This window comes from Poecilia reticulata, chromosome 2 (assembly GCF_904066995.2).
Source record: "Poecilia reticulata chromosome 2, P_reticulata-male-v2, whole genome shotgun sequence".
Classification (NCBI taxonomy): Eukaryota; Metazoa; Chordata; class Actinopteri; order Cyprinodontiformes; family Poeciliidae; genus Poecilia; species Poecilia reticulata.
Window position 1 is genome coordinate 10,263,787 of NC_088831.1, and position 24,827 is coordinate 10,288,613.

Genomic DNA, 24,827 nt, shown 5'->3' on the forward strand with positions numbered 1-24,827 from the left:
TTTGTGGGATAAAGTTCATTTTCTAGGCAAATATTGACTTTGCAATTAATTGCTGTTAAGCTGATCATTCTTCAAAACATTCTGGAGTATATGCAAATTGCCATTATAAAAACTGAAGCAGTATACTTTGTAAAAATTAACATTTGAATCATTCTCAAAACTTTTGGCCATGACTGTAGTTGATGACTATTTAATTAATTGGAAAAATATTAGGTTTTTGAGATTCCAGCTAGTTTATAAAATTGGATAATTTCAGTCACTGTCCAGTTTTTTCCCCAATGCTTCTCTCTAAATTTCATAAAAATCTCATCCATTTTACAAATCTCACATTTCACATGTCAGAAGAATACTGCATGGATCAGTGGATGACAAATTGACATATTAAGTATATTTACTTGTATATAATTATATATGTTTTAGCATAAATTGCAAGAAATTTAAATGAGTTATTTCTAATTTTTAGCACCACAGTGAACATCATATATAGACATTCGTGTCATACTTGAGGCAGTAATTTGGAGAACAAACACAGGCCAATAAATGACAAAACAAGAACCAAAAGTAAAACAAAACACACACACAAACCCCAGCAATTCTTTCCATAAGTAGGTGGATCAAAAGTAGATTACTAAAAAATAAACAGAGGTTAGAGAAAATAAATAAAATGCAAATGAAACAGAACGCGAGCCTTTTCTCTGAAGATGTTAAATAGTGTAAAGGGAAGCTAAAGCTTTGCGACTTGCTGAATTTAGCTGTAATGGGAAGTCTACACAGATATGCAAACATGCACAAACAAGCAAAAGCAACCTCTAACGAGGAACTTACCTTTCAGCTCTGACTGATGCGGTTTCTCGTAGATTCACATGCTGTCGCTGCCTTGGTTCTCACATGCCTTACACAATTCATAACTGCCAGTTCCATTAAACATGTTACCAAAACATCTGAACCAAATATTGGCAAACATTTGTGTGTTGCATTGTGATTAGAAATGCACCAGTTCAATAGTTAAACCTGTATTGGTCTTGATGTTGAAAACATTGATCCATAAGAGCAGATCTATTGGGTCTAATTCTATGCTTTGTGATCAGCTATGTTATGTATTATACGTTATATTTAAAATTCCTAATTGCACTTTCTGAACCATTTGAAACAAAGTTTGCGGCATATTTTTGCATGTTTGACCAAGTTAATCAACTTATTATCAGTTTATTTGTTTCACATTGTCTGTTAAACTAGTTGCATTGACAGAAAAATTTTAAGTTGTTTGTAGAAGTTTGACCAAGCTTGTGAAGGTAATCGCGTATTTAAGTGTTATCAAATCAATTTGTAATCCAGTATTTTTATTTTAAAAAATGAACATTGAAGTTATTTCAGCGCTGTTTTTCTGTGTCGAATCGGCATCAACCGATACTAATCCTCCAATATCGGTATCAGTATCGGAAGTAGATTGGTGCATCCCTAGTTGTGATGTCATCAGTATGTTTCTATTTTCAATTTTTTGGTCATTTACCTAATTTTCTGTATTTCTTGTGATAAATCTGAGTAATTATTTAGAGGGTGTTTTTTTTTCCTTTTCGAATGTGGGCGGAGCCTGCGTCTTTAAGACGTCGCATGATGTCAGTCTGAGTCTCCAAACAATTCAGCAATGCCGTGTGATTGCTGAAATCAGCCGCCAAATCCAATTTGACAAACTGCTTTTGTCTTTTATAAATGCAGCGAACATTTATGGACTGGACCATATAGATTAGATTTCCTTGAGGAAACCGGGGAGGTTGCTGCCTCTTCTGGCTTGCACAGGAGTCTCTGATAGGATCAGATTGTCCATCCAGCTTTGCCCAGCAGGAGGCAAATGGAACTGGACCCAGTGGCGGTGTGTGAGACGCCTTGTCTCCCTGTGTCTCACTGATGTGGATAATCAACCTACCCACTGGTGCTTCATGTGTGGTCCTGCCAGCGGCGTTTTTAATCTCATCCCACGCTCACACACTCCACGGCAAACAGACAGATGTAATTTATACCCAGGTTGTGATTTGCAGCTAACTGGATCTCGATGCTCTCTTCTCCCATTTAAGCCCCCCTTGCAATATATTTCTCTCTCCCTTGAGTGTGTTTAACTTTATTAATGTCCTTTTCATCTCTGCTACATTGGTGGAGATGTCACCTTTGGCTATTTCTGCAGAAAGAGATGCTTCACAGCTTAATGTGTTTGTACCACTTTGTCTCTCAGCAGTGCTATCTGCTGACTTTTTACCATTCGCAGCAAAAATGAAATCCAAGGACAAAATGGCAGCACTTTGGCTGAGAACAATGTTAATTTTATCCTTTTGACTAAAAGTATTCCTAATAGTACATCCTGCTGTGTATGAATTATTTGTCACTTTACAAGATGGATTTTATTGAAATTGTATGAGATAGTTTTCTCATACATTTTGATTTCTTAAGGTTAAAATATATCTCTACACATAAATTGCATATTTTTCATTTGATTTGCTGTATCGCACATTAAGTTTAATTTCTTATTTGACTAATTAATGAGCACCCAAAGACAAATATAAAAATATTCAGACTTTTAAATTGCTTTAATTCAGGGTTTAAAGGTGGATCTGTTGTTCTTAAACATGATTTAGAGGCCAAGCAATTTGTTGACTGGCTACATTTCACATTTTGAAATTAATCCAGTCCAGATGCAACAATAATAATAATAATAAAAAACTTTCAAAATTCATCCCCAAGCTGTCAAGAACTTTATAGGAACTACATAAATAGATCTATAAACTCAAGTCTGGAGAAGTGTGCAGTTTTAAAAAGAACATGTCACAGCCCTGTTTTTAAACCTCATGTTTAGTATGAAACCACTGCTGTAGCTAACACCTACAGTCTCCAAATGTACACATAATGTGTATTAATAGGACTGGCAGACAAGACTAGTAACAAGACTAGTAACAACAACACTGCAGTCATAAACACGTGGCGCAACTTGCTCATTATTCCTAATAAACTGTAGCTGACATAAAGTTGAAAGCTAAATTTAAATGCTTGTTTAAGTAGCAGCTGGTGCAAATGGGAAAAATGGTATTTTAAATGTAGCAATCTCTAATCGGTAGCAGACCGGATTGTAATTCTGAAGCTCTGGGTCTGCTGGTTGGACTGGTGGGACCTAAACTGAGTAAGATTCCTTTTCGTTTCATTTTCCCCCATGTGACTGCCGCTCAACAGAAACTTGTGAATCATCAAAAGGACAGTGATGCAGATTGAAACATCCTTTGTTTCAATCCCTTTGATGTGGAGTCGTTGAAAGAGTTTCCCCTCGTATAAGAGCAAGCAACAAGTACACCCAACTACTTTCTCTAGCAGACTGTACATCTGGAGAACTCCTCCTACATTTTGATTAAGAAAGCATGGTTGGAATGGGAGGAACATCTGGACCTGACTCCATTGGATGCGACATGTTCTATCTAGTTTCTCTTTCAGCCTAAGTTTCCTTTCGTGCTTTTTGACTTTATTTAATCTGTGGTTCAATGTCAGAATATGTGATCAGATTTTTTGTGTAATGGCCAAAAAACTTCTTAGGATTTATATCTCAGTTTTCACAAAATTCCAGTGTCCAGACTGTCTCACCGCCCGAGCCTCCTCAGACAGTGGAACATTAGTCAAACCTGAGGCCTCTAAAAGGTTTTCTGGATTAATCTCCTGTCCTTGGATTGCTCTCGGTGTGAAATCTGGATCTCTTTCCCGGATAATTTTGTTCAAGCCGATCAGATTGCCCGAGCACAAAAGGCGGATTGGTGGCAGCCAAACTTTGTGCTCACCGCAACAGAGGGGAATGAGATCAGGGTTACGTAGCAGAGGGGGGGGGACTTGGATTTGGTTTTCTGCCTCAAGGACTTCGCTGTGGACCGGAGGTAGAGGGAGACATGTGTTGACCAGCTCCAAACACGTGCTCGACAATCTGGGAAGCCCCTCTGGTTTATGTTACCCCGCTATGTGTCTTTAGGTTGTAGACTGACCTGAAAAAAGCTTTTATTCTACCTCCTCTCCATCTGCTATATGATAGCATTCAACTTCTCCCTTTTTCATGAAGTATTCTTGTCCAGTTGCATTGTCACTGAAAACACAAGTGACTGGAAAGTGACTTTATCATATTTCAACTTCTAACACCAGTTGCATGTGTTAAATGGCTTAATTGGGTCAAAATAGTTGTCATTCTCTTGAACATTGATCTGGGTCTGAACACTATAGCATCAAAGATGGAGTCATAAAGGTGACTATCCAAGAGACCATCGACTCTTCGGTTTGGTCTGGGTCTTCCCAATGGAGGTCCTTGAAGCTTCCCAGTCAGACCGCCTTAGCAAACTTACTTGAATGTGAAGAAGCAGCAGTTCTCATCCAAGTTTCTTCCATATTGTCCATGGATAAAGATTTGGAATGTAGACTGACTAGTAACTCACCACCACAACCGTTCAATTTATCAGTTTATCTCCAATTCCATCCAAGCATCACTAAACAAGACACTTAGAAACCTGAACTCCCACACTTGAAGTAGAGATTAAGTTGTAAAGACCAACCCACTTTTTTCCGGGTTGAGAACCATGACCTCAGGCTTAAAAAAACCAACTCCAGTTTAAGGTCACTACTTGAAAAATGGCAACAGAACATCATCTGCTGAAAGGAAAGATGAAGCCCTGACATTTCCTAACCAGACACCCTCCAAACTACATCTTGAGAAGTGGTCATAAACAGGATCAGTGACGAGGGGCAGCACAAATGGAGTCCAACATGTACTTTTAGGGAGCTTCACTTGGTGCTGAGGCTACAGGCGTACCTCTCGATGCGGGTCATAGGCATTCTCTGGATCAACAAAACACACGTGGACCGGACAACCAAACATCCATGACCCCCATCAACAATGAATCAGGGATACAAACCTTACCTACCAGTTCTCGGACTGAATCAGAAAGCCGTAAAATCAGTTCATTCCAAACACCACAGTCAGTTTTTCCAGGGAGGTTCAGAAATCCGAAAACACGATAGCTGGAACACACTGTGACCTTTTAAAACCCCATCCGCAATTGTCAGGGAACATCATGTACCTTCAAGAGGTTTATGAACTACAACAGGTTCTGCTTGTCATTTCAGCTCCTCTCTCAGTTGTATTTAAACTGGAACTGGCATCGAGTCGGGTTACGTATTTGTTTAAGGATGTTCTAGATATTCACTTCCATTTCAATAAAACTTGTGAGCCACTCTGTTATATTTAGTGTCATTATAAGTTATCCAGGATTCTACCCTCTAATCTACAAGGATCCAAGCGGGACTTCCTGATTATATCTCCTGATCTCTCCACTTGTTTAGCTGTCAGCGCTCTGCAGTTAGCTCTGCTTTCCTCCTGTCTAACTGAGCTGCCACAATGATGGCTAAATTTGCGCACATTAATATCTTCCAGGAAAGTGCCTCAAAAGTGAAGGTTGTTTCGCTTGAGGGGGAAACTGCACTTTTCACCTTAATTTTTTTTATTTTTATTCTGTACAATTACACTCTAAATAAAGCTGTGAATCTTTTTCAGTCCATCTCTACCTCAGATTCCCAGTTAAATTTAGGTCTGGACTTTGACTTAGCCACAAATACGTTCATATCTAAAGGTGTAAACCAGTATTCTATTGTTTAGTCGCAAAAGATTCTGGTCGGAACATTACAAAATGGTGGAAAGTGTATAAAAACTATTGAAGCTTCATTTTTGTTTGGGGACTGAGGTTAAAAACTGAGTGGGAGTGAAAGAATAACATAAGCCAGATTTCCACTGTCCACTTCTGTAGTTGTCAAATGACTTCATGAAATCGGACCAACACATGCAGGGAAGGAGAAGGGGGAAAAGGAAACGTGTGGAGTGTTGCATATCTTCACAGATGAGGCCATTAAAGTGCTATCAGATGAACAACAGCGAACTCTAAGTGCTGGGTAACGGTGACTTCAGTGCAGTCAGATGCCTCTGGATACACCATTCAAGTTGAAATGATCTCATTTTTCTCAGCTGATTATTTGAATGTTTTATAGACTGCTTGCCTCATTTTCTTAACTTTCATACGCTTTCTGCCCTTAGTTTTATTTTATATGCTGCAGCTACGTATAAACTTTTGTACTGGCATGTTTTCATTTGTGGTTTCAGGCTCTAAGAAACCATTTAAACACCATTTTCAGCTGTGTGCTGTTGGCTTCTAGTTTTGTTTGTTCTTCTGTTGGCAGCTTAACTTGTGGTCTTATATATTTTCTTGTTAACCTCACCTGAGGAAGCGTATGTGTGACGTTCTCGTTTGGTTACGTTTGCATCTGACATTTCCTGCCCATTCAAAGCATTCAAACTAATGGGCCCAGATTCCCTGCTGTGTGATACTTTGGACTTGTAGCGAAACAGTCGTCTTAGTCTGGCGTATCCAAGAGGTAAAACTGCCCCATCTTTCCTGTTTTTGATTATGAAGGCGGCTATATTTAGCTTCCTCCTTGGAAACAGCTTATGCTTGATTAAATCGAGGAAAAGATTTGCCTGGTGGCGTTTGTGCGAACCGCTTGATGACAGCCTGCCTTTCCTGGTTGTTCATTTGGTTGGCTGACTGGTGCGCTGATGTGGCCGGGTGACTGAAGGATGGAATAACAGCGGCTCACTCCATGGCCTCTGTCTTGGGACATCCCCTTTACCAAACAGCTGAAAGCTCCTGTTTAATTAGGCTTCTCTTTCAAAGAACACAGCAACCCAGTGTTATTTACTCAAAGCAACTCCACAAATACGGTTGAAAGTTGTTGTAGACTATTTAGAAAGGTGCAGCCTTCTTCGCGCTCCCTTAGACGTTGCATCAGACTAAGCATTTCCTGCTCTGAAGAAGCCGGAGAACCTTTAAACCTTCTAATTAAAGAGTTTACAACCATTTTGTTTGTATTTGGGATGACTGTCTCACAGTAGTTTACTCTAATTTTGGCCCATTCCTCCTGACAGAACTGCTGTAACTGAGTCAGGTCGAAAACACTCACTTTGTTCTCCTTAAGTAACTTTGTCAACCATTGTTCATAAAAAAAAAGACATTTATCTCGAAGATGATATTGTCTCAATATTTCCGCTTGATGCTGTTTTGTGAAATGCACCAGTCCCTCCTGCAGCAAAACTGACATCATCCTTGTTCAAAGTTATTTAACTGCAAGTTAAATGTCCTGTTTTATCGTGTATGTGAATATGTGGTTTTAACTACATGTAGTTCCTTCACACTTTTAAGGACGTGAAAACAGCCTTAAAATAAATTCCTCTTTTAATGTTGTGATTTCATTGAAGCTTGTTTAAGAAAAACAACAACCTTTGACTATTTTGAATTTATTTAGCGCTTATCAACTCTCAGCAGTTAGTGCAAAATGTTGTTTAATGTATGCATTTTCAACCTTTACAAACTGTTTGAGTAATCTTTTAAAGCAGATGTTGGTTATCATAAGACATTGTTTTGAGCTGATGTCATGCTGCTCCTCGTGTCATGGTAACCAGTTATTAGCTTGCATAATTCCAGGAAAGCACCTGCAAAGCCAGCCGAGCAGGTCCACCCTGTTTCCAACAATAGCCTCGCTTTCCCCCTCAATAAATGTGTTTACTTTTTATTTATTCATATAACATTACCTCTTTACCTCTTTCTTTTTTTTAAACACGTTACCTATATTGAAACCATATCATTCTGCTCCAAATCTTATTTTGACACAGTTTTCACCTTCTGCCAGTAAACGTCAGTTCTGATGAAGCCAGCTCCTCTGAATGACAGGCATGAAAGAAAACCCTGCAGGCTCATCTGATTGTGACACTTTCAGCATCACCTTTTGTTGTGAGGAAATGGGTTGGAGAAGGATGAAGGTTTTTATCAGTTGCTGGGTTTGTTGGTGGTGAGTGGTTGTTATTGTGATGGAGTCTAGATTATTTACCACTTGTCCCTATCACATTTTAATCTCTCACACATAACAAGCTCTTTACCAGATAAAAATTAGCCATGTCTTCCGTCTTTTGTTATCATAAACACATTCCCACAGCATTATGCTGCTACCACCATGTTTAGTGTACTATTTAATGTACTTTTTTTCGTTCCTAGCCATCTTATTATCTCTCTGAAATGTAAGATGCTCTGTCTCCGCTCCATCCTTCCTCCAAACTGCAGCATCCTAAAGTTTCTCCTCTAAATTGCCATCTCCAGTGTGATGGTGTCAAAGTTGCAGACCATAAAAAAAATAAACTTTATGGCTGACCCAGTCGACCTTATTGATTTTCTTCTCCCGTTTCCCCCTGCGTTCCCTCAGACCTCCTAAACGGAGCCCAAGAGAAGTGCGAGCTGCCGTCTCTGGATGGTTTTCCTCACTGCGAGGGCAAGATCAAGGTAAATCACAAACACACACTCATCTTTCCATCTGCTCCTACGTTTTTGTTCTACTCCCTTCAATTATTTTTTGTGAGATGTTTTTATTTCTTTATTTAAAAAAGAGGCTGACCTGGAAAGACCCAGACTGTGAACTTGATACATATTTGCACACACACAGTTTGCAAGTTACCACCCACTTCACACACTAGAATGATAAATTATCTGTTGCAAGGGTATGCAAATAGAAAACAGAACATTTTTATCACTGCCATATTGAGTCCATTCACTATTTAATTCCAGGCAGATGACATAGCAGTTCAGCCGTTTGGGTTACTAACAAGTCTGTTTCATTCATATCTTCTTTTTTTTATTGCTGGATGGATTTTTATGTGTTCCTCCCAGGGAAAAATTGAACATTTTGTTTTGTATTTTCATTGAAGATGAATCACAAGTGTGCTTGTTAAAGACATGTTTTTGCTAGGTACTATCATATTTTAACATTTAACCATTTGGTTTTAATATTTAAATTTAAACAGTTTTTTTCACACAAGTGTCAACACACACCCAAACACAGCCAACATTGCATACAAGCTTGAAAAGTCCCTAAACTGCTGTCCCACTGCAGTCAAATCTTCCTAACTTTCTTCTTAAACATCTGATGAATCAATTTTCCTGCAGTTTTATGGACCTCATTTGGTTGTGGTTCAAATAAAACGCCACCCAGACAACCTGTGTGCCAAGGCCTGATCAGATGTGTCATTTCTCCTATACGCTGCTCCAATAGGGTCACTACAAGTCAGTGTGAATGAAGTAGTGAGCTCACAGAAATCCGACTGCTGGAAGGATTTATATTGGCAGCGTTCATACAGACAGATTATAAACAAACAGCAGGCATCAAATGGAAATATTAAACTCCTTAAGGGCTATTATGGTCCCTTTACATTGGTTTCAGACTCTGTGAAAAGCTTGTGAATTTCTTTAATTTGCAGCAGGCTAACGTTTTATTTCTTCTCGTCTTTTTTCCAGTGGATGAAGGAGATGTGGCGCTCTGACTCCTGCTACTCCAACTACGGCGTGGACGGCTCCACCTGCTCCTTCTTCATTTACCTCAGCGAGGTGCATCTGCCATTTACAGCTGTTTAAATTCAGATTAAATTTAAAATCCAGAATAAATATCAAATATTTGTGCTTTTATTTCTGCATCTTAAAAAGAAAAGGATGAAAATGTAATTTTTTTTGCAGAGAACATGAAAAACTAGATCATATAAGAATTACATAAAGGATTCATTTTTTATGTAAGCAAATGAGTGTCCTGCAGAGAAGATGACAAAGGAAATGATTCACTGACTTTTCTATTTGAAGGGATGAGGTTTTAGCCTGCAAGGGAAAAACATGGAATGACTTCACATTTCCTCGGCACACCGGGAAGAGATGGAGTCATTCATTATTGACAAGCCTTAAAGTATAGCGGCTCATGTTCCTTCAGGGGACACTTTTAGACTTTCTGTTTTCCAGGTGGTGGAGTGAAATATTATGAGGTTTAGTTGAAGTCTTTAAAGCTGAAGAAGAAATGTTTTAAATTCATCGCCACCACTGATCTCTAACTCATCCAAGTATATGCTAATTTCAGATCTGCTCCTCTGGCTTTTATCTTCTCTGCTCCAAAAACCGATGCTGCTTTTCGTTATCGTCTCTGTTTGCTTTTTATTCCTCAAATTGCCTCTTTTTTTTTCCCTGCACTTCTGGCAAAGTTTTATCAGTTGATCTAACATCTGCTATTTCAAGTGAGAGCATTCTTTTTTTTTTGTTGACCATGAATAATGGCAGATGGCTGAATGATTTTAACAAAAGTAAGTTTTCAGTCGTGGCTCCGGTTCTGGAAATAGTGTGTTGTGAATATTGTATACAAGCTAAAAGCCTTTCAGGCGGCAAAGAAGAAAACCTAAAGCGCAGCGGATGAAAATAGTGATGGAAACGGGAAACAGGAATGTTTGTGATAAAAACTCAAACAGAAGATCTCTCTCTGCGTCTCTGTTGTTTCAGCTAATCCAAACCCACTCCCCTGCGCTCGGAGTCATGTGAGCGGTTGCCACGGTGACGCGCATATATTTCCCATCCAGAAAACGGATGCGATCAATCTCCCCAGCGCATCTCCTGCTCATCTGTTAACACACACACACACTTTAAGCGCGTGTGTTAGCGTGCATAATTCATGCGAGGAGTGCCGTGTTAACCTTGCACAGGGGCGAACCGGAGAGGGCGACTTATCGCGATGGATGTCAGCAGTGGATGGCTGGGGCTTAATCAGCATGATTTGCAGGAGTTGTGGTTGGAGTCGGAGGGTAAACAAACATTACTTCATAAAAAAAGAGAGAAGCGTGGTTTTCCCCCTGGTATTGTTCGTGATTTGCACGTCAGTGTTGGCTGATCAGAGAGGAAGCGGATGCAGACACTGACAGCTGGGGAACGACTTGATTTGATCTAATCACAGTTCCTGAAATGTGACGAGTATCTATTCTTTATCGTACAAATTAACTACCGCTTGTGGAGGGGTGGTACTTTCTCGTTTACTTTCTATCAAAAGCAACATTTCCAGCTCGTATGTTTACTGTCGGCATATAAAGGTCAAAGTTTCCCCCAGAAAACTTGCTAAGACTGGTGGTTGAACTCTAGAGCAGTCGTGTTTTTCAGTTAAAAAAATGTTTAAAGTTGACAGGAAATTTGAAAATATCACTTGATAATCATATGTTATTGAAAGATTGGAAGAATAATATCTGAACACCAACTATAAAGTGTTAAAAAGTACAAACATTTATATAAGTAAGCAATGCTAAGCCTGGTGGGGGTACAAGTAAAGCCTGGTGGCCCGCCAGGCTTATAATACACTGGGGGAAACCCTGAAGGTTATAGCTTTCCTTGCAAATATATTTCCTGTTTTGACATGTTGAAACTCCGCACTTTGTTTGGTATTTTACACAACAGAGGAACAAAAAAGTGGTGACTTCTTATGTCACCTAGTTAATAAATTATTGATCCTTAATCTCAAAGGATAGGTAAGCAAACAGTATCACCAGCGATTCAGTTGTAGAGAAGTTTAAAACAATTTTGGACTATAAAATAACATCCTAAACTAACAAAGTATTACTTATGAATAAATCTGACGTGCAAAAGATCCGTCAAAAATGTAGTCATTTTTTTCGCGGAGAGGCAGCTACGATAAATCCCTGATGGAGCTAAATGCAGGAAGAGAATCTCGCTAAACATGGAGATACAGCTACAATTATCTAGTTAAGCTCCAGACATAAATCAAATTTAGAATCTATTGTGACAAATTGTTGTCTATAGATGCTAACAATTAAATCTGACTTTTGCAAAGAAAAATTAACAGAAATTTCAGCTACAAGACTTTCAAAGCTGATAAATATCCATTACGGTCAAAGCTGTGACTCAGAGGAAAGTGAATGCAAATGTAGATCACATTAATAGTATTTAAATTTGTAAAGGATTTTACAAACCTTGTAACGTTCCCTTCAACTTCACACAAGTGTGCTCACTTAAAATCCCAGTGAAATGTTTGATTACAAAGTTAGTAAAGCTGCAAGGGAAAATTATGGAGTATTTGTTAATAAAGCTGCAGAAATTCTCTGTCATCCCACAGATGTTTTAAAACCGCTCCTTGCTTTTCTTGGGAACAAGTGCAGAAACAAAGCGATGTTTTTCTAATGACCATATGATGTTGTGAAAACTCTTGCAGCTGTGCTTTACAGTTCACCGTTCCACGTTCAGAGGCAGAAAACAGCAGCTGGCCTCATTAAAAAAATCTACAGTTTAGTTAAAACATGCAGGTAACTGAGGATCTGTCTTCTTTTTCTACTTTAGGTGGAAAACTGGTGCCCTCGTCTGCCCTGGAGGCTGAAGATCCTGAATGAGGAAATTGACCGGACTGGACAGGTGAGAATCTGGTGGTTTAAAACTCCTCAGCTGCTTTTCATCATCATGCTACATACACCTGCTTCTGAGCAAAAATCTGTATTTCATATAATTGATTTGAAGCTATATTTGTGATATTTTAAAACAGCCCAACAGCAACCAGTCTGCTCTTATCAAGGCTAGCAGGCTTGTGCCCGGTCCACAGTAATCAGCACTTAACAAAAACACTCCCCCCCTGCACTCCCCTTCTTCCTCTCTGCTGTGAATGAATCAATATTAAGCACTCTTCATCTCCCTCTCTGGATGCCTCAACAGCCCTGAGCCCTCGGCGCTGGAGAGGCGGGCTTTAGAGATTTTAATTCAGGGCTGGATTTTAATTGGTTCAGTCTGCGAAAGTGATTTCCTGTCGTGATGAGGGATGCTAATGCCCCACAACAGCCTTGTTCCAGCCACCTTAGCAGCTGGTAATGGCTCTGTGGTTTTTCCTCTCGTTCGCTGAGGCTTTCCACCGTTGCTACAGTTGCCTCTGTTTCATTTCCACATTTTTGCACAAGTTTGCTCATCAGGATTGTTACAACACAGGAAGACATTGACATGTTGCAACATCATGATTAACAGCAAATCTCTTTATAAAAAGAAATGCTTTATTCATCATATTGCAGCTCTGATCTGAGCTGGGTCTTAAAGTTGCTTTCTAGAGTGGTGTAAACTGTGTGTGTGTGTGTGTGTGTGTTTGTGCGTGTGTGTGCGTGCGTGCGCAGGCGGAGATCCGGACCAGCTTCGCGGGGCTTTACCACTCCATGTCACAACGGGAAGAGTTTCGCTGGATGATGATGAGAATCAAACGGATGGCCGAGCCGTGGGTCAGCGCCATCCGTTCTCTGGCCGCCAAGCAGAACCTGACCAAGCGGCGGAAGAAGAAGGTGAGCTCGATGCGTGGCGCAGCTCCCAGGATTTATCAGAAGATTCTTCAAAACAGACTCGAGCTGGAGATTTTCCCGGGAGTTGCGCAACCGTCCAATGGTGTCACGTCTCCAGAGAGGACACAAACACAAAGCCAAGCACTTATTCACACTTCCAGACTGTCCTACTTTAGCTTGAGGGAGAGCGGAGCGATATGGATGATAGATCTAGCTCTGCATTATGTACTCCACACTTTCCTCAAGCCTTAGGAGGAATTGGTGGTGCTGATCCAAAGCACCTGACCTGTGCGGTGAACCTTAAAGTATAGAAAAAGTTGACGTGTTGAGGGTTTTTGAAAGCATTACTGTTTAACCCTTCCAGGCCAAACGTATCGGCAACGACCCATCTGAATTTGCTGTACCGTAACGCTGCCACACGTTGCACTAGCTGAAAAATTTCAACAGTTTCTGAAAGGGGAGACGATGCTCTTTCCAGCCAATATCAGGTTATTATGGTAGTTTCACTCCCGCCGAGTGATCTGATGAGACACGCTTTTAATACGCAGTAAATTGCTAAAATAATAATTTGTTAGATATTGAACGTTCCAGTTGTTATGGATAAATGGGCAAATATATTTACTCACAGGACATTTAAACAATTAAAATAAGCAAAAATATCCAGGTGGAGATTTAAAAATTGGGTCTTAAATTTTTAAATTTAAAAGTGTTAAAGCCTTGTCAATTAATCAAATTAAAATGAGATCAATAATTTCCATTTGCATGATTTATTGTTTTTCTCTTTCTACCAAAAACTGGATGACAAAGTCTTCAGTCTGGTGTTTTGGTCTCAACTATCCTTTTTTTTTTTTGAAGAACAGTTTTGTCATTTTGTTTATTTATTTAGGATATTTACAACATCTTGTTCATTAGAATTTTTAATGTATCTTTGAGAATCCATTCTTGCCATTACTTTTACTGTACTTGAAAATGATCTCAAAACAATGTTATTATCACTTTAACTTCTGGGATAATTTACTATCCAGCAAAGTTTAAACGTTAGCTCTGTTCTGCTTGATTTCCCGTAGTCACTTCTCTGTAATCCACATCCTCAGTGTCAGGTGTTTAATCTTCTGCCTTCCTTCCCTGGCAGATTCTGGTTCACTTGGGCCTGCTCACCAAAGAGTCGGGCTTCAAGATAGCAGAAAACGCCTTCAGCGGCGGCCCGCTGGGGGAGCTGGTCCAGTGGAGCGACCTCATAACCACGCTGTACCTCCTAGGCCATGATGTTCGCATCTCAGCATCGCTGGCTGAGCTCAAAGAGTCAGTAGCCGAGTTTCTCCATAGCTACAGATGTTTTATTAAAGGAGAAGTGAAACATAAAAGTTCAAACCTATTGTAATATAAGCCGCTTTTTTTCCTCTGTAAATCTTTGTTTACAACTCATGCAAACAAAGATTTATAGCCTTCTTCAGCTTAGTGACTTTATTTGTTTTTTTTTATTGTTGGTATAGTCAAATATTTATTTGTTCACTGCAACCTTTACTCCACAGGATCATGCGCAAAGTGATGGGGAACAAATCTAGCTGCCCCACTCAGGGGGATAAGGTGGTGGAGCTCATATACATCGACATCGTGGGTCTGACCCAGTTCAAAAAGACCCTCGGCCCTTCCTGGGTCCACTACCAGTAAGAGCTTCATTTGTTTGCCATTAACCTTCCATGTATTGTTAAATAACCCAGGAAATTCTCAGATGGATGTATATACAGCACTTTAAATTACTTTTTATGGGTATATGTTTGAATAAAATTAACATTGTTCTTTTATTCTATGAACTACTGACATGTCTCTGAAATTCCAAGTAAAAATTTAGTATTTATTTGCAGAAAAATAACGAAAAAAATGCAGTGCAAAGAAAATTTCAGAAAGATTTCAGAAATCCATTTTTGGTGCAACAACCAGGAGGTTTTCAATTAGGTTTCTTCCAAAGCTGTATATATTTTTTTTCGGTAACTCTTTATTTGAAGGGGTGTGCATAAGACTGACATGACACTGTCATAAATATGACAAAACATCTGTCATGGACATAAAGAAGTCTTTATAAAAATGACAGTTGTTATGAAGTGTCATTCAGTAAATAATGACACTTTTAATGCAAAGTTGCTCTAAAAGTCCATTAAAAGTGCCAACTTTGGATGACTTTGTAAATGATACTAATTTAATGCAAAGTTGGTATTTTTAATGGACTTTCAATGCAACTTTTAGAGCATGTCAGTCTTATGCACACCCCTTCAAATAAAGTGTTAACTTTTTTTCTATATAAATGGAAAAAATACCTTTTTATAGTTTGTAATAATCCACAGGGTTTGTTGAGAGTGTTATTGTTTCCGTCTGTTTCCATAGAAATGTGTAAAGTCAGCGCTCTGTTTTAATATTTACCCTCAGGTTGGAAGATTTTATCAGTGTAATTGAGTCCAAATGCTGTAAAATACTGTTTAAAGTTTGTTTGCTCACAAAAAAACACAGAAGTTATGAGAAAATAAAAGCTGCAAGAGATGACTGAAATAAAATAATGGAAATATTCAGCCAACATAAAGTGCTTAACTTCATAAAATCAAAATGAAGCACAGGTAATGTAACATGTAAAAATGTTTAAGGTGTAAATACTTCTGCAGTGCATTGTGGGTATGTGCTCTACCCTCAGTGGTTAAGCTGTTGAAGTCACATCTGCCCATGTTTCAGAGAGGAAGTTTGTCTGTCGGTACAATGGGTCTATTTTCTGCTCACACATTACTGCAGCGTCCCTAACGGCCCGAGGTCTACCTTTTGTTTACAGCACTGTAACCGGCCCAGTCTATTCTTTCTCAAAGTGCCCCATCGAGGACTGTAGATTAGGTCGCCCTGGTTTGTTTGGAAAAAGCTCCTGCCTGCTCCTCCTGACAGGAAAAGAGGGGCAACAATAAGCCTGGGGGCACTAATGGCTCCGCTGGTTCCTCTTTGCTTGTCACAAACCTTTTGTTTCCCTGTGAAGTAACACCTTCAACCCCATCTGCTTGCGCTGAGCCCAGAGGAAATTGATTTTGCCTCAGGCTTAATGGGAGGTCCAATTAGTGTTTTTCTGCATTGTTGCTACACATTCATATCTGAGCAGTTAATGCCACATTAAGCTGTTTATGTGGTTTTATGAAGGAAGTGAAGAGCTGCTAGAAATGTTATCTTTAATCACAAGAAAAAAAACTAAGTTTGCCTTCTTTTATGTTAATTACTTTCCCTATAAATCCTTAGGTGCATTGATATAAAGATGATAAAGAGGAGAAAGCGTTTTATTTATAAAACTAAAAAGCTTCTTTGTAAAAAAAAAGCTTCTTTCATCATTGTAAAATATGATGTTTTTGTTTACCTCCTTCCTCCATTTTGCTTATTTCTACCATGAAGTAGTTTTCCATTGAGAAAACTGAAGCCATTTGAGAGATTTTTATCTGTCATTTCCTTGGAAATTTAAACTCTTTTCCATCAGCTTGGCTGCAGGAAATATGATTGCTTTGCGATTGCACCGTAAGCAAATATGAAGCCAATAAACCAGCTTACAGAACCTACCCAACTTCAACAAACAGACTAAATGTTCACATTTCAAACTGATGTGGATGAAAATCAACACAATGTGCAACAGCTACTATTGTTCATAAGGTTTAGCATTTTATTAGAAGAAGTAAATACAGGATGTTTCATGTGGAAATGACTGTATTAGAAAACATCATTGTTTCCGTTTCCTCTTTCAATACCAGCCAAATACTTTCCTCGTCAGGCAAAATGATTCAAAAATAACTGAAAGTATTTAAATGCGTTTAGCCGATTTAATTAATTTGTTTTAAACCACAAAAACTGACTCTAAGAGTTCCCATGCGGTGACGCTGGCTCAAGTTTCCATGACGTCCTCACACATTATGGAAACGGGAAAATCTTTTGAATTCATCAGGGATCACTTCATCTGGATTACATCCTTTACTTCCATGATCAGTCAGGTTAAATTAAACGTTGCCATGCATTTGTTGGCTTTCGTACGATTCAGGCCGGCTGAAGGTCTACCTACCACGGACAGATGAAGGTTGTTTTCCTCTGGAGATGGCATGTGGGCTCTCTGTTTATGCTCTACTTTCAGTAGAACGGTTCCTTCTGGTGGATCTGCTCTCCCAGGGGATTCCCACGGTTCACACAGCCAGATGTATGTTATCAAAGTGGGCAGACTATAACTGAAAAACGAGATGTTTTTCTGCTCGAATTGCTCAGGGATAATAACGCCACTAACATGGAGAATATTCAACCAAAACATCATCTAGAAAAGCTAAAGCGAGTATCAGGGAGTGAGTTTGAGTTAAAGGTCAGCAACCAGTTTAAGATTTCCTTCCCCTGGATGTGGGCTAATTAATTGCGTGCCGTGACCTTTGAGTTTGCCGTGTTGCTCACTCAACGGTGTTTTCATCTGACAATTAAATGTTAAATTTAAAGACATTATCAAAGTCTTTAAATTGGCTGGTTTTTTGCAACGTAAAAATATGATTTTTAGGTTTTGTTGAGTTTTGAGGATCTTCTTCCAGTCACCAAATCAACAAGAAGACAATCATGACTAACCAGTAGCTAACATTGTAGTAAAAAGGCAGCTTGTTTTAACTAGTAGCTATAAAGAGTTTCCGATTGGTGCCAGAAACTAACAACTTTGATCGTAGTTGTAGTTTCTGCCAGCAGTTAGTTTAACTCTGATTTCTTCTCTCTTTTGTTGCACTACAGGTGCATGCTGCGCGTGCTGGATTCCTTCGGGACGGAGCCAGAGTTCAACCACGCCCACTACGCCCAATCCAAGGGTCACAAGACGCCGTGGGGGAAGTGGAACCTCAACCCACAGCAGTTCAACACCATGTTCCGTAAGTCCGGATTTCCTTCACAGCCCGGGAAAATCCAGAAAAGTCTGGAACTTAATTGTTTTCCAGGTCTTGCTAAGTTTAAATCCGTTGTACTGTAAAGCCCCTCTTGGTAGTTGCATCAACTCCATTTCCCAAGGCAGAGCAAGAGCCATGTTTTCAGGAGGAAGAGGGCAAAGCCCCCCTGGGGTGCTGACCTTTTCCCCACGGCCAAGAGAAAGTGAAATTTTACCCCTGCTCTTCCAATTTGCGAGGTGAAGCCAGGAGCTCAAGCGCACCTGAATAGCCCCTTTGTCTGCTGAATAGGGTATGTCTTTCTCAGAAAACACTGAAGATCCAGCTAAGAGGCGCTAGGTTAGATGATATCTCGGGTAAAACAAGTGCTCTGTGGTTTGGTCCGAGTGTTAAACCCACAACGTGGCATCAGTTCCAGATACAAAACGCTGGGGATTTTTCTCCCTTTTCTCTTCTGAGCTGCGCCTTACCTTCAGGCTAGAGATTACATGTTCTCATTATGTTTTCACAATGAAGTAATCTTTAATTGTAGGACGATATTAAGGACTGAATTAATTGCTTCTAGACATTTTTATTATTGTATCAGGATGTGCCAAGATGACGCTGTCTCAATTCTCATGATGTTGTGACTACAAACTTTTTCTACTTAAAACGGGCAAATTCAAACTACAAAACTTTCCTTATTGCCTTAGGTTTTTTTATTTTTTTATTTATTTATCTTTCTAGACTTGCAGTTTTGAGCCAAACAAAATAATTTCATGGGCCACAAATGGCCCCCAGGCCACACTTTGAACAGCCCTGATGTTCAGCGTTTGTTTTTCTTGACGCATCCTTTTTAGCCTCGCATGTTTACTTGGGTCAAGAAGGTTCTGGGTTTGAAAACACCTCCTTGTGGATTCTGATTGGTTCATTTGTTGTGATTAGGTTTGGCTCCATAAATCACAGAGTCTGGGGAATTTGGACTGTTTGGTCTCCGGTCAATAAGACAAGACCGAGTTGAAACGACCTCATTAATCTATATCACAGTTGGGATTGCAGCGAGTGTTTTCTTGCTGTTTGCTTTCCGTTCGAATGACCTGCAAGTCCTTTTAGTTTCAGTCTGGAGACAAAAAGGAGGGGAAAGTAGTTTGGTTTTCCCAAGCTGAATGTTTTTCTTCTAGCTTGTAAAATAAAATCAAATTTCTTGGTTATTTGCTGCTTCTAATCCCTTCCAGACTTGGAAAAGAAACACATGTAGGAGATTCAGCTGCAGGCATTGGCAATCTACCAGTCTGATTCAATCAATTACATTGTCTGCATACCTTTTTCCCTCTTTTAAATATTAACTTTTCTCTCCAACACATTCTTTAGAAGTAGCTCCAGAAATCTTTCCCTGAATCCTGGAAATCCGTCTTTTTTTCTGCCTGTGTTTATTTCACGTCAAACCGGTGAAGGAAAATGAACTTCCAGAGAAAGTTGATGCTTTATCATGAAGCAGATTTATCTCCCGACTCCCCAAGTTGATCAGTAGTAACCGAGCAGCTGCTTCTCCAGCAGCGCTGTCCTCCCAGGCTGTTTGTTAGCTAATAGCGATTGAAACTGTAGCAAGCTGAGTGACATTTTGAGTGGCGGCTCTTGTGGGAGAGGAGGCATCTGTTGCCAAAAGCATCAAGAGGGCCGAGCGCTAATTAGCAGCCCGTCCTGTTTACACGGCCAGTTTGCTACGCGAGTGCTAGCGTGGCCTGTTTGTAGCACTGCCTGTTAACCAGGCGTAGTGTTGTTTTGAAAGACGATGCATACGAGGAGCGCGGTGGAGCAGATGTGCTGAATCACGCTGGTGTTGATGTTTCTGTGCCGTTTTGGCGTTGTTGTGATCCTTACATTCCTGCAGGTGTTGATGGGAGTTGTTTTTTTGTTTTCACGTGGCTCCTGCTCACACTGATATGCCGACATCCTCCCACATTCCTGTTTCCCACCCACACAATCCACATGCAAAGTTGGAGCGACCGCGCTAACCAATCCAGCACAATCCTTCCTTTTTGAATGCGAATACTTTGGATTATATTAGCTTAGATGTAATGTGGCTTCATGCTTTCTGTCAGAGTAGAAACATAGTGATTCATTTTCATTCATGCAATACACATTTTTGACATTGCAAATTGCTCAGGCTGTTTTTTTTTTTTACGTAAACCTCAGCTGAAGAAAGAACCCCAGAGAAAATAACTTTCTTACTGCAAACACTGGTTCCTATTTGAAACGATATCATCAGGCTGGTTTCGCTCTTTACTGCTTCTGTTCCGGTCCAGACTCTCATTTGTTTTACAAGACAGATGGCAGCAAGGTGAGGCGCTGCCAGCTTCGGCTGCCGCTCTTGACCTGCTCATCTTCCCGTTCCCATAGTTACCAGTCATTGCTTGGCAGTCGAAGGGAGTAGCATTCGTGTCCCTCAGAGTTTACGATGTGTAGATTTAAACAGACAACTTTTCACACAGTTTTGAGATTCCCGTTTCTTTTTTTCCCCTCCACTCCAGCTCACACCCCAGACAACAGCTTTCTGGGCTTCGTTGTGGAGCAGCACCTCAACGCCAGCGACTTCAGGCACATCGACGACATCAAGAGGCAGAACCAGTCGCTCGTCTACGGCAAAGTAGACAACTTCTGGAAGGTACGGTGGACGTTTTTCAAACCTGATGGCATTTTTAAAGCTACTCCAACACACTTGAACTTGCCCATCTTTCCGTCTGCCCAAAGTCCAGCATAAAGTGAATAAAGTATCATTATGAGGGTATGAATGTGAAGGTGTTGCTGGTTTTCAGGCTGTGAGTCTGCCAGTCGGTGAAGCTTTAAAGAGGGCAGGCAGAGAGGGGGAGCCCATTGCTCACAGCAAGGGGCATTAGCTGCTAATCAGACTCCCGAGTGTGTTCATTACCTCCTGCTTTTAATTAAAGGGCCGTTTTAGGGCTGACTGATAACGAGCTGATAGACCGACTCTGTTTCCCTATCTTGTCCCTTTAGATTGTGCTCTTCTCGGATCTCTTGCTCTGCGCTCCAGAGGGTTCGTTTTGCTAACTCATGTGCATTTTTTAAATGATGCACGCTGGAAATCTGCTGCGATTGTCGGTGCCAGTGGCTCGTTTCAGAAAAACTCTGGTTTCTGCAGAGGTCAGGAACAATACGCAAACAGAATCGTTAGCTTTACTGGAAGACCTTTTACTGCCACGATAAACAGCGGAGCGTTGCTTTGTAGCATATAGATAACCTCTTCCTGTTAGCTCAAACAGGAAGTAGTGGGTGCTGTGGGTTATTGCTCACAAAGGTCTAATGAGATCATTAAAGAAAAAAAGCTTGTTGTTTTTATTCCTTGATAATTGTATGAATAATCGTGTTGCAATCTGTTTTAATATTTCTATTTGTCTATTAGTTTCCGTCTTTTGTCTTGGCACGCATTGTACGATTTTAAACATCGGTTAAGACGTAAACTTGTCACACCGCACAGCTGGTTGCTGCTACGCAACCACATCACACCAATCAGTTAATCAATACTTGGACAGCCAGATACACTGATTGGAAACAAAAATCAAGAGTAAGAAAAACATGAGTTTATATCTCTGTAATATACCACAGCAGTGCTGGACATGTCTGAAAAACATGTCACAGTAGAAGTGTTTCAAATTGATCAATATTGATAACTATTGATTAGTTTTTTGTTTTAAATATCTGAAATCCTGCTGAATTGGTTAAACTTTCCTCTTGTATCCAAAGTTTTCATTCCGCTTTTGTTTTTAATTTTTATGAAACTGTAAAACTGCCGCTGTGCTAGTTCTGAACAGGTTGTTGCTAGGTAACCAAAGAATGAGAGTTGCTAGGTAACCAAAGAGTGAGTTGATTCCACCTAGCTAAGCTAGGTTGGTGTGTAGCCGAGCAGATGCAACCTTTCCTCTGTCTACATTCCCCAGAATCCTGTGCGGTTCTGAATCAGAGTCGAGTGAAATTATTGATTATTCAAACAGAAGTGTAATCTATTGATATGTTATTGGCCTCTGCAGCGGTAGAATCCTAAAGCCTGTTATTTTGATTAAATTATGCATTTATGCATAATTTTATGCATTTATGCATTTTAACATCCAATTTTTGTGAAGCTATCATGGCATTAGGTAGTTTTCCCCTGTTATCTTGACTCTCGCCTGGTTTCTTTTTCCACAGATTGGATGTTTAGCTGAGAATGAATGTGTCTTAGTAAAGTAATAGACCTCAGATAAACTCCAGCCTGTTTGGATGCCCCTCTCTCTCTCTGGCTGATCAGTATGCTTAGGAGCACAGGTGCAGCAGCCACATTCATCCTGCGAGTGTACAGAGAGAAACGCTGCGTGAAGGAAGCAGCCTGACGAATCACCAGCGCTGCATACACACCGTCATTTACACCCATGTTTTCACCACACGGTTTTAGCAGCAGCAGCACTGATGATGAACCCGTTCTATCGTTCTTTTCCTTTTAGAGCAAGTCCTCTGAAGCAGAAACACAAGAATCTAACTCCGAAGCACCTCGGGGTGGGAGTTATTTACAGAGACTGGAAAGCTCGTAAATTGAATCTTGTGCTTGTGTACGTTGGCGCTCAGGAGCTGCCATATTAGATCAGGTTAGAGTGTGTGTGCATGAATCTGCTTGTAGCGCAGGACAAACATAATCTCCCTGCTGCGCCACGGAGGGCTGATGAGCAGCAGAATAACACATGACGGGCTCTTCCTCTGAAGCACCTGCTGACCTCAGACATAAATCGCGCTACGGCTGCGTCTGGTTTGAAATGTGCAGCTTTCCACGCCACTTCCTGCTTCGTTTGCATCCGCGTTGAGGTCAGCGTCATCATTAGCACTGAACTGCTTCCATTAAAGATCCAGGATGTCGGCAGAGAGACCTAAAATAAAATGGCCAGACCACCTCTGAGATGTCCGTTTCCATGGCAACCCCAGCTGAAGAGTAGAGATGCAGAGCGAGCCAGCAGAGAACGACTTCCTGCCTTTTCTTTACCCTTATCTTTATCTCCCCCCATACACACACAAAACTGATCGGTGAATAATACATCCATCTTTAGTAAAATATTGAACAAAATGTAAAAAAAAAAAAAATAGCTTAGGAATGTTTTTTGTCAGGTTTTAAGCCCATGTGAATTCTTCAGTACATCTTATTTTGGCGGTGAAAGGGGGCATTCATGGAGGCAGAAAGGTGAGAATGAGCCGGATACACAGAGAGGTGAAAGCTGCAGGCCTCTGGCTCCAGATCAGAGAACACGATGAAGAAAGAGGAACAACACACACGCACACACACACACACACACACAGATGGCTTAAACAAAGTAAGGTGAGTCAGGCTCATAAACACACACTCAGGTGTGTTTACTGCCAGCTTTATGGTGGGTTATTGCGTTCAGCTGTAAACCTGATCTGTCATGTTGTCTTCTGCACTCTCTCCATTGTTAGTTTTTTTTTAACTAGAAACAATGGAATAGTGGAAGAAAAAATAACAAATTTGCACTTTAAGATGATTAAATGATTAACATGACCACTAGCACAATATTCAAAGTGATACAGGAGGCGTTTCGGGTTAAATGTGAACTAAGAAAGGCAGATAAGAACGTAATCTTTGTATGAGCGAAGCCGTGTTCGGTGTTTACTCCTCTTCCTCACATATGCTCAGCTTGGATGCTGGAGCCCACAGTCGCACAGCGGGGACCGAGCCATCAGCCATCACAGAGCTGCTGTTGCTGCTGCTCCACCGTCTCCCAATCCAAAAGCAGAAAGAAAAAAAAAAGAAACTCCGGCTCTGGCAGAACACCAAACACCAATAGATTCTGGGCTATTCTGTCTAATGGGCCGTAACAGAGCGTTGAGAAGAAACAGGGTTTCCTGACTGCACTCCAAGCACCTCTGGATATTATTACACCACAACTAGTTACTGGACGACTTTTAGATGGTTATAGATGTGCTGCTGGTTTGAATATGCTTCATTTATCAAAACACAACAAAATATTTGATTAATAGCCAAGATATGAGAAAACAACAGTAACATTTGCAAAGGTGGTTGAAGATTATTAGACTAGAGTTTCTCCAGGTCTGGCTTCAATATTAAAAGGGTAAAGATAAATGTTGGTCTAAAGTAGTAAGTACTCCATAGTTTATAAAAGTAGCTAAATGTTGATCTGAGGCACATGTCAATCTCGAGGCCCGGGGGCCAAATCTGGCCCGCCGTAGCTTATTATGTGGCTCTTTAGACTCCCGATTGAGATTGCATCAATAAAACCCTCCAGTTTTTCATAAATCTGCTAAATTCACACAAAATCAATAAAAATCAAAATTTTTCCAGATTTTACTGCAAATTGGTCAAATAAAAAGTCACATTTAACATTTAGCAAACATTCCTAACAAGCATTTTTAATTGGCACCACTAAATGTGCAATTTTGATTGTAAAATGCTGAAACAAACAGCTGTTTAGTGATACTTTAACTATTTAATTGGTTTTATTAATATATCCTGTCACAACCGGCTCTTTAAGAACATGAGTACCGCACAATTTCTAAAAATAATAAACAAAAGTCACCATTTAAACAAGTTGGTAAGATTATTAGAAGGTATTTAACAATGATGTTCTTTGTAACTTGGAGAAAGTTGTGTAAATCCAGTCTGTAATGGAAAGTGTCGCGCTTTTCCACCATGTATGATC

At 40.1% G+C, this 24,827-nt stretch overlaps 1 protein-coding gene across 1 annotated transcript in view; it reads left to right on the plus strand.

Annotated features, from left to right (window-relative positions):
• The window catches only part of mgat5 (alpha-1,6-mannosylglycoprotein 6-beta-N-acetylglucosaminyltransferase), a 48,725-nt gene that overhangs the window by 16,103 nt on the left and 7,795 nt on the right, over positions 1-24,827 (plus strand). The window contains exons 4-11 of the mRNA XM_008428463.3: positions 8,314-8,390; positions 9,399-9,488; positions 12,252-12,323; positions 13,064-13,225; positions 14,355-14,524; positions 14,755-14,889; positions 17,987-18,120; positions 20,643-20,776. Coding sequence (XP_008426685.1) covers positions 8,314-8,390; positions 9,399-9,488; positions 12,252-12,323; positions 13,064-13,225; positions 14,355-14,524; positions 14,755-14,889; positions 17,987-18,120; positions 20,643-20,776 — 974 coding nt within the window. The remainder of the gene's footprint in view (positions 1-8,313; positions 8,391-9,398; positions 9,489-12,251; positions 12,324-13,063; positions 13,226-14,354; positions 14,525-14,754; positions 14,890-17,986; positions 18,121-20,642; positions 20,777-24,827) is intronic.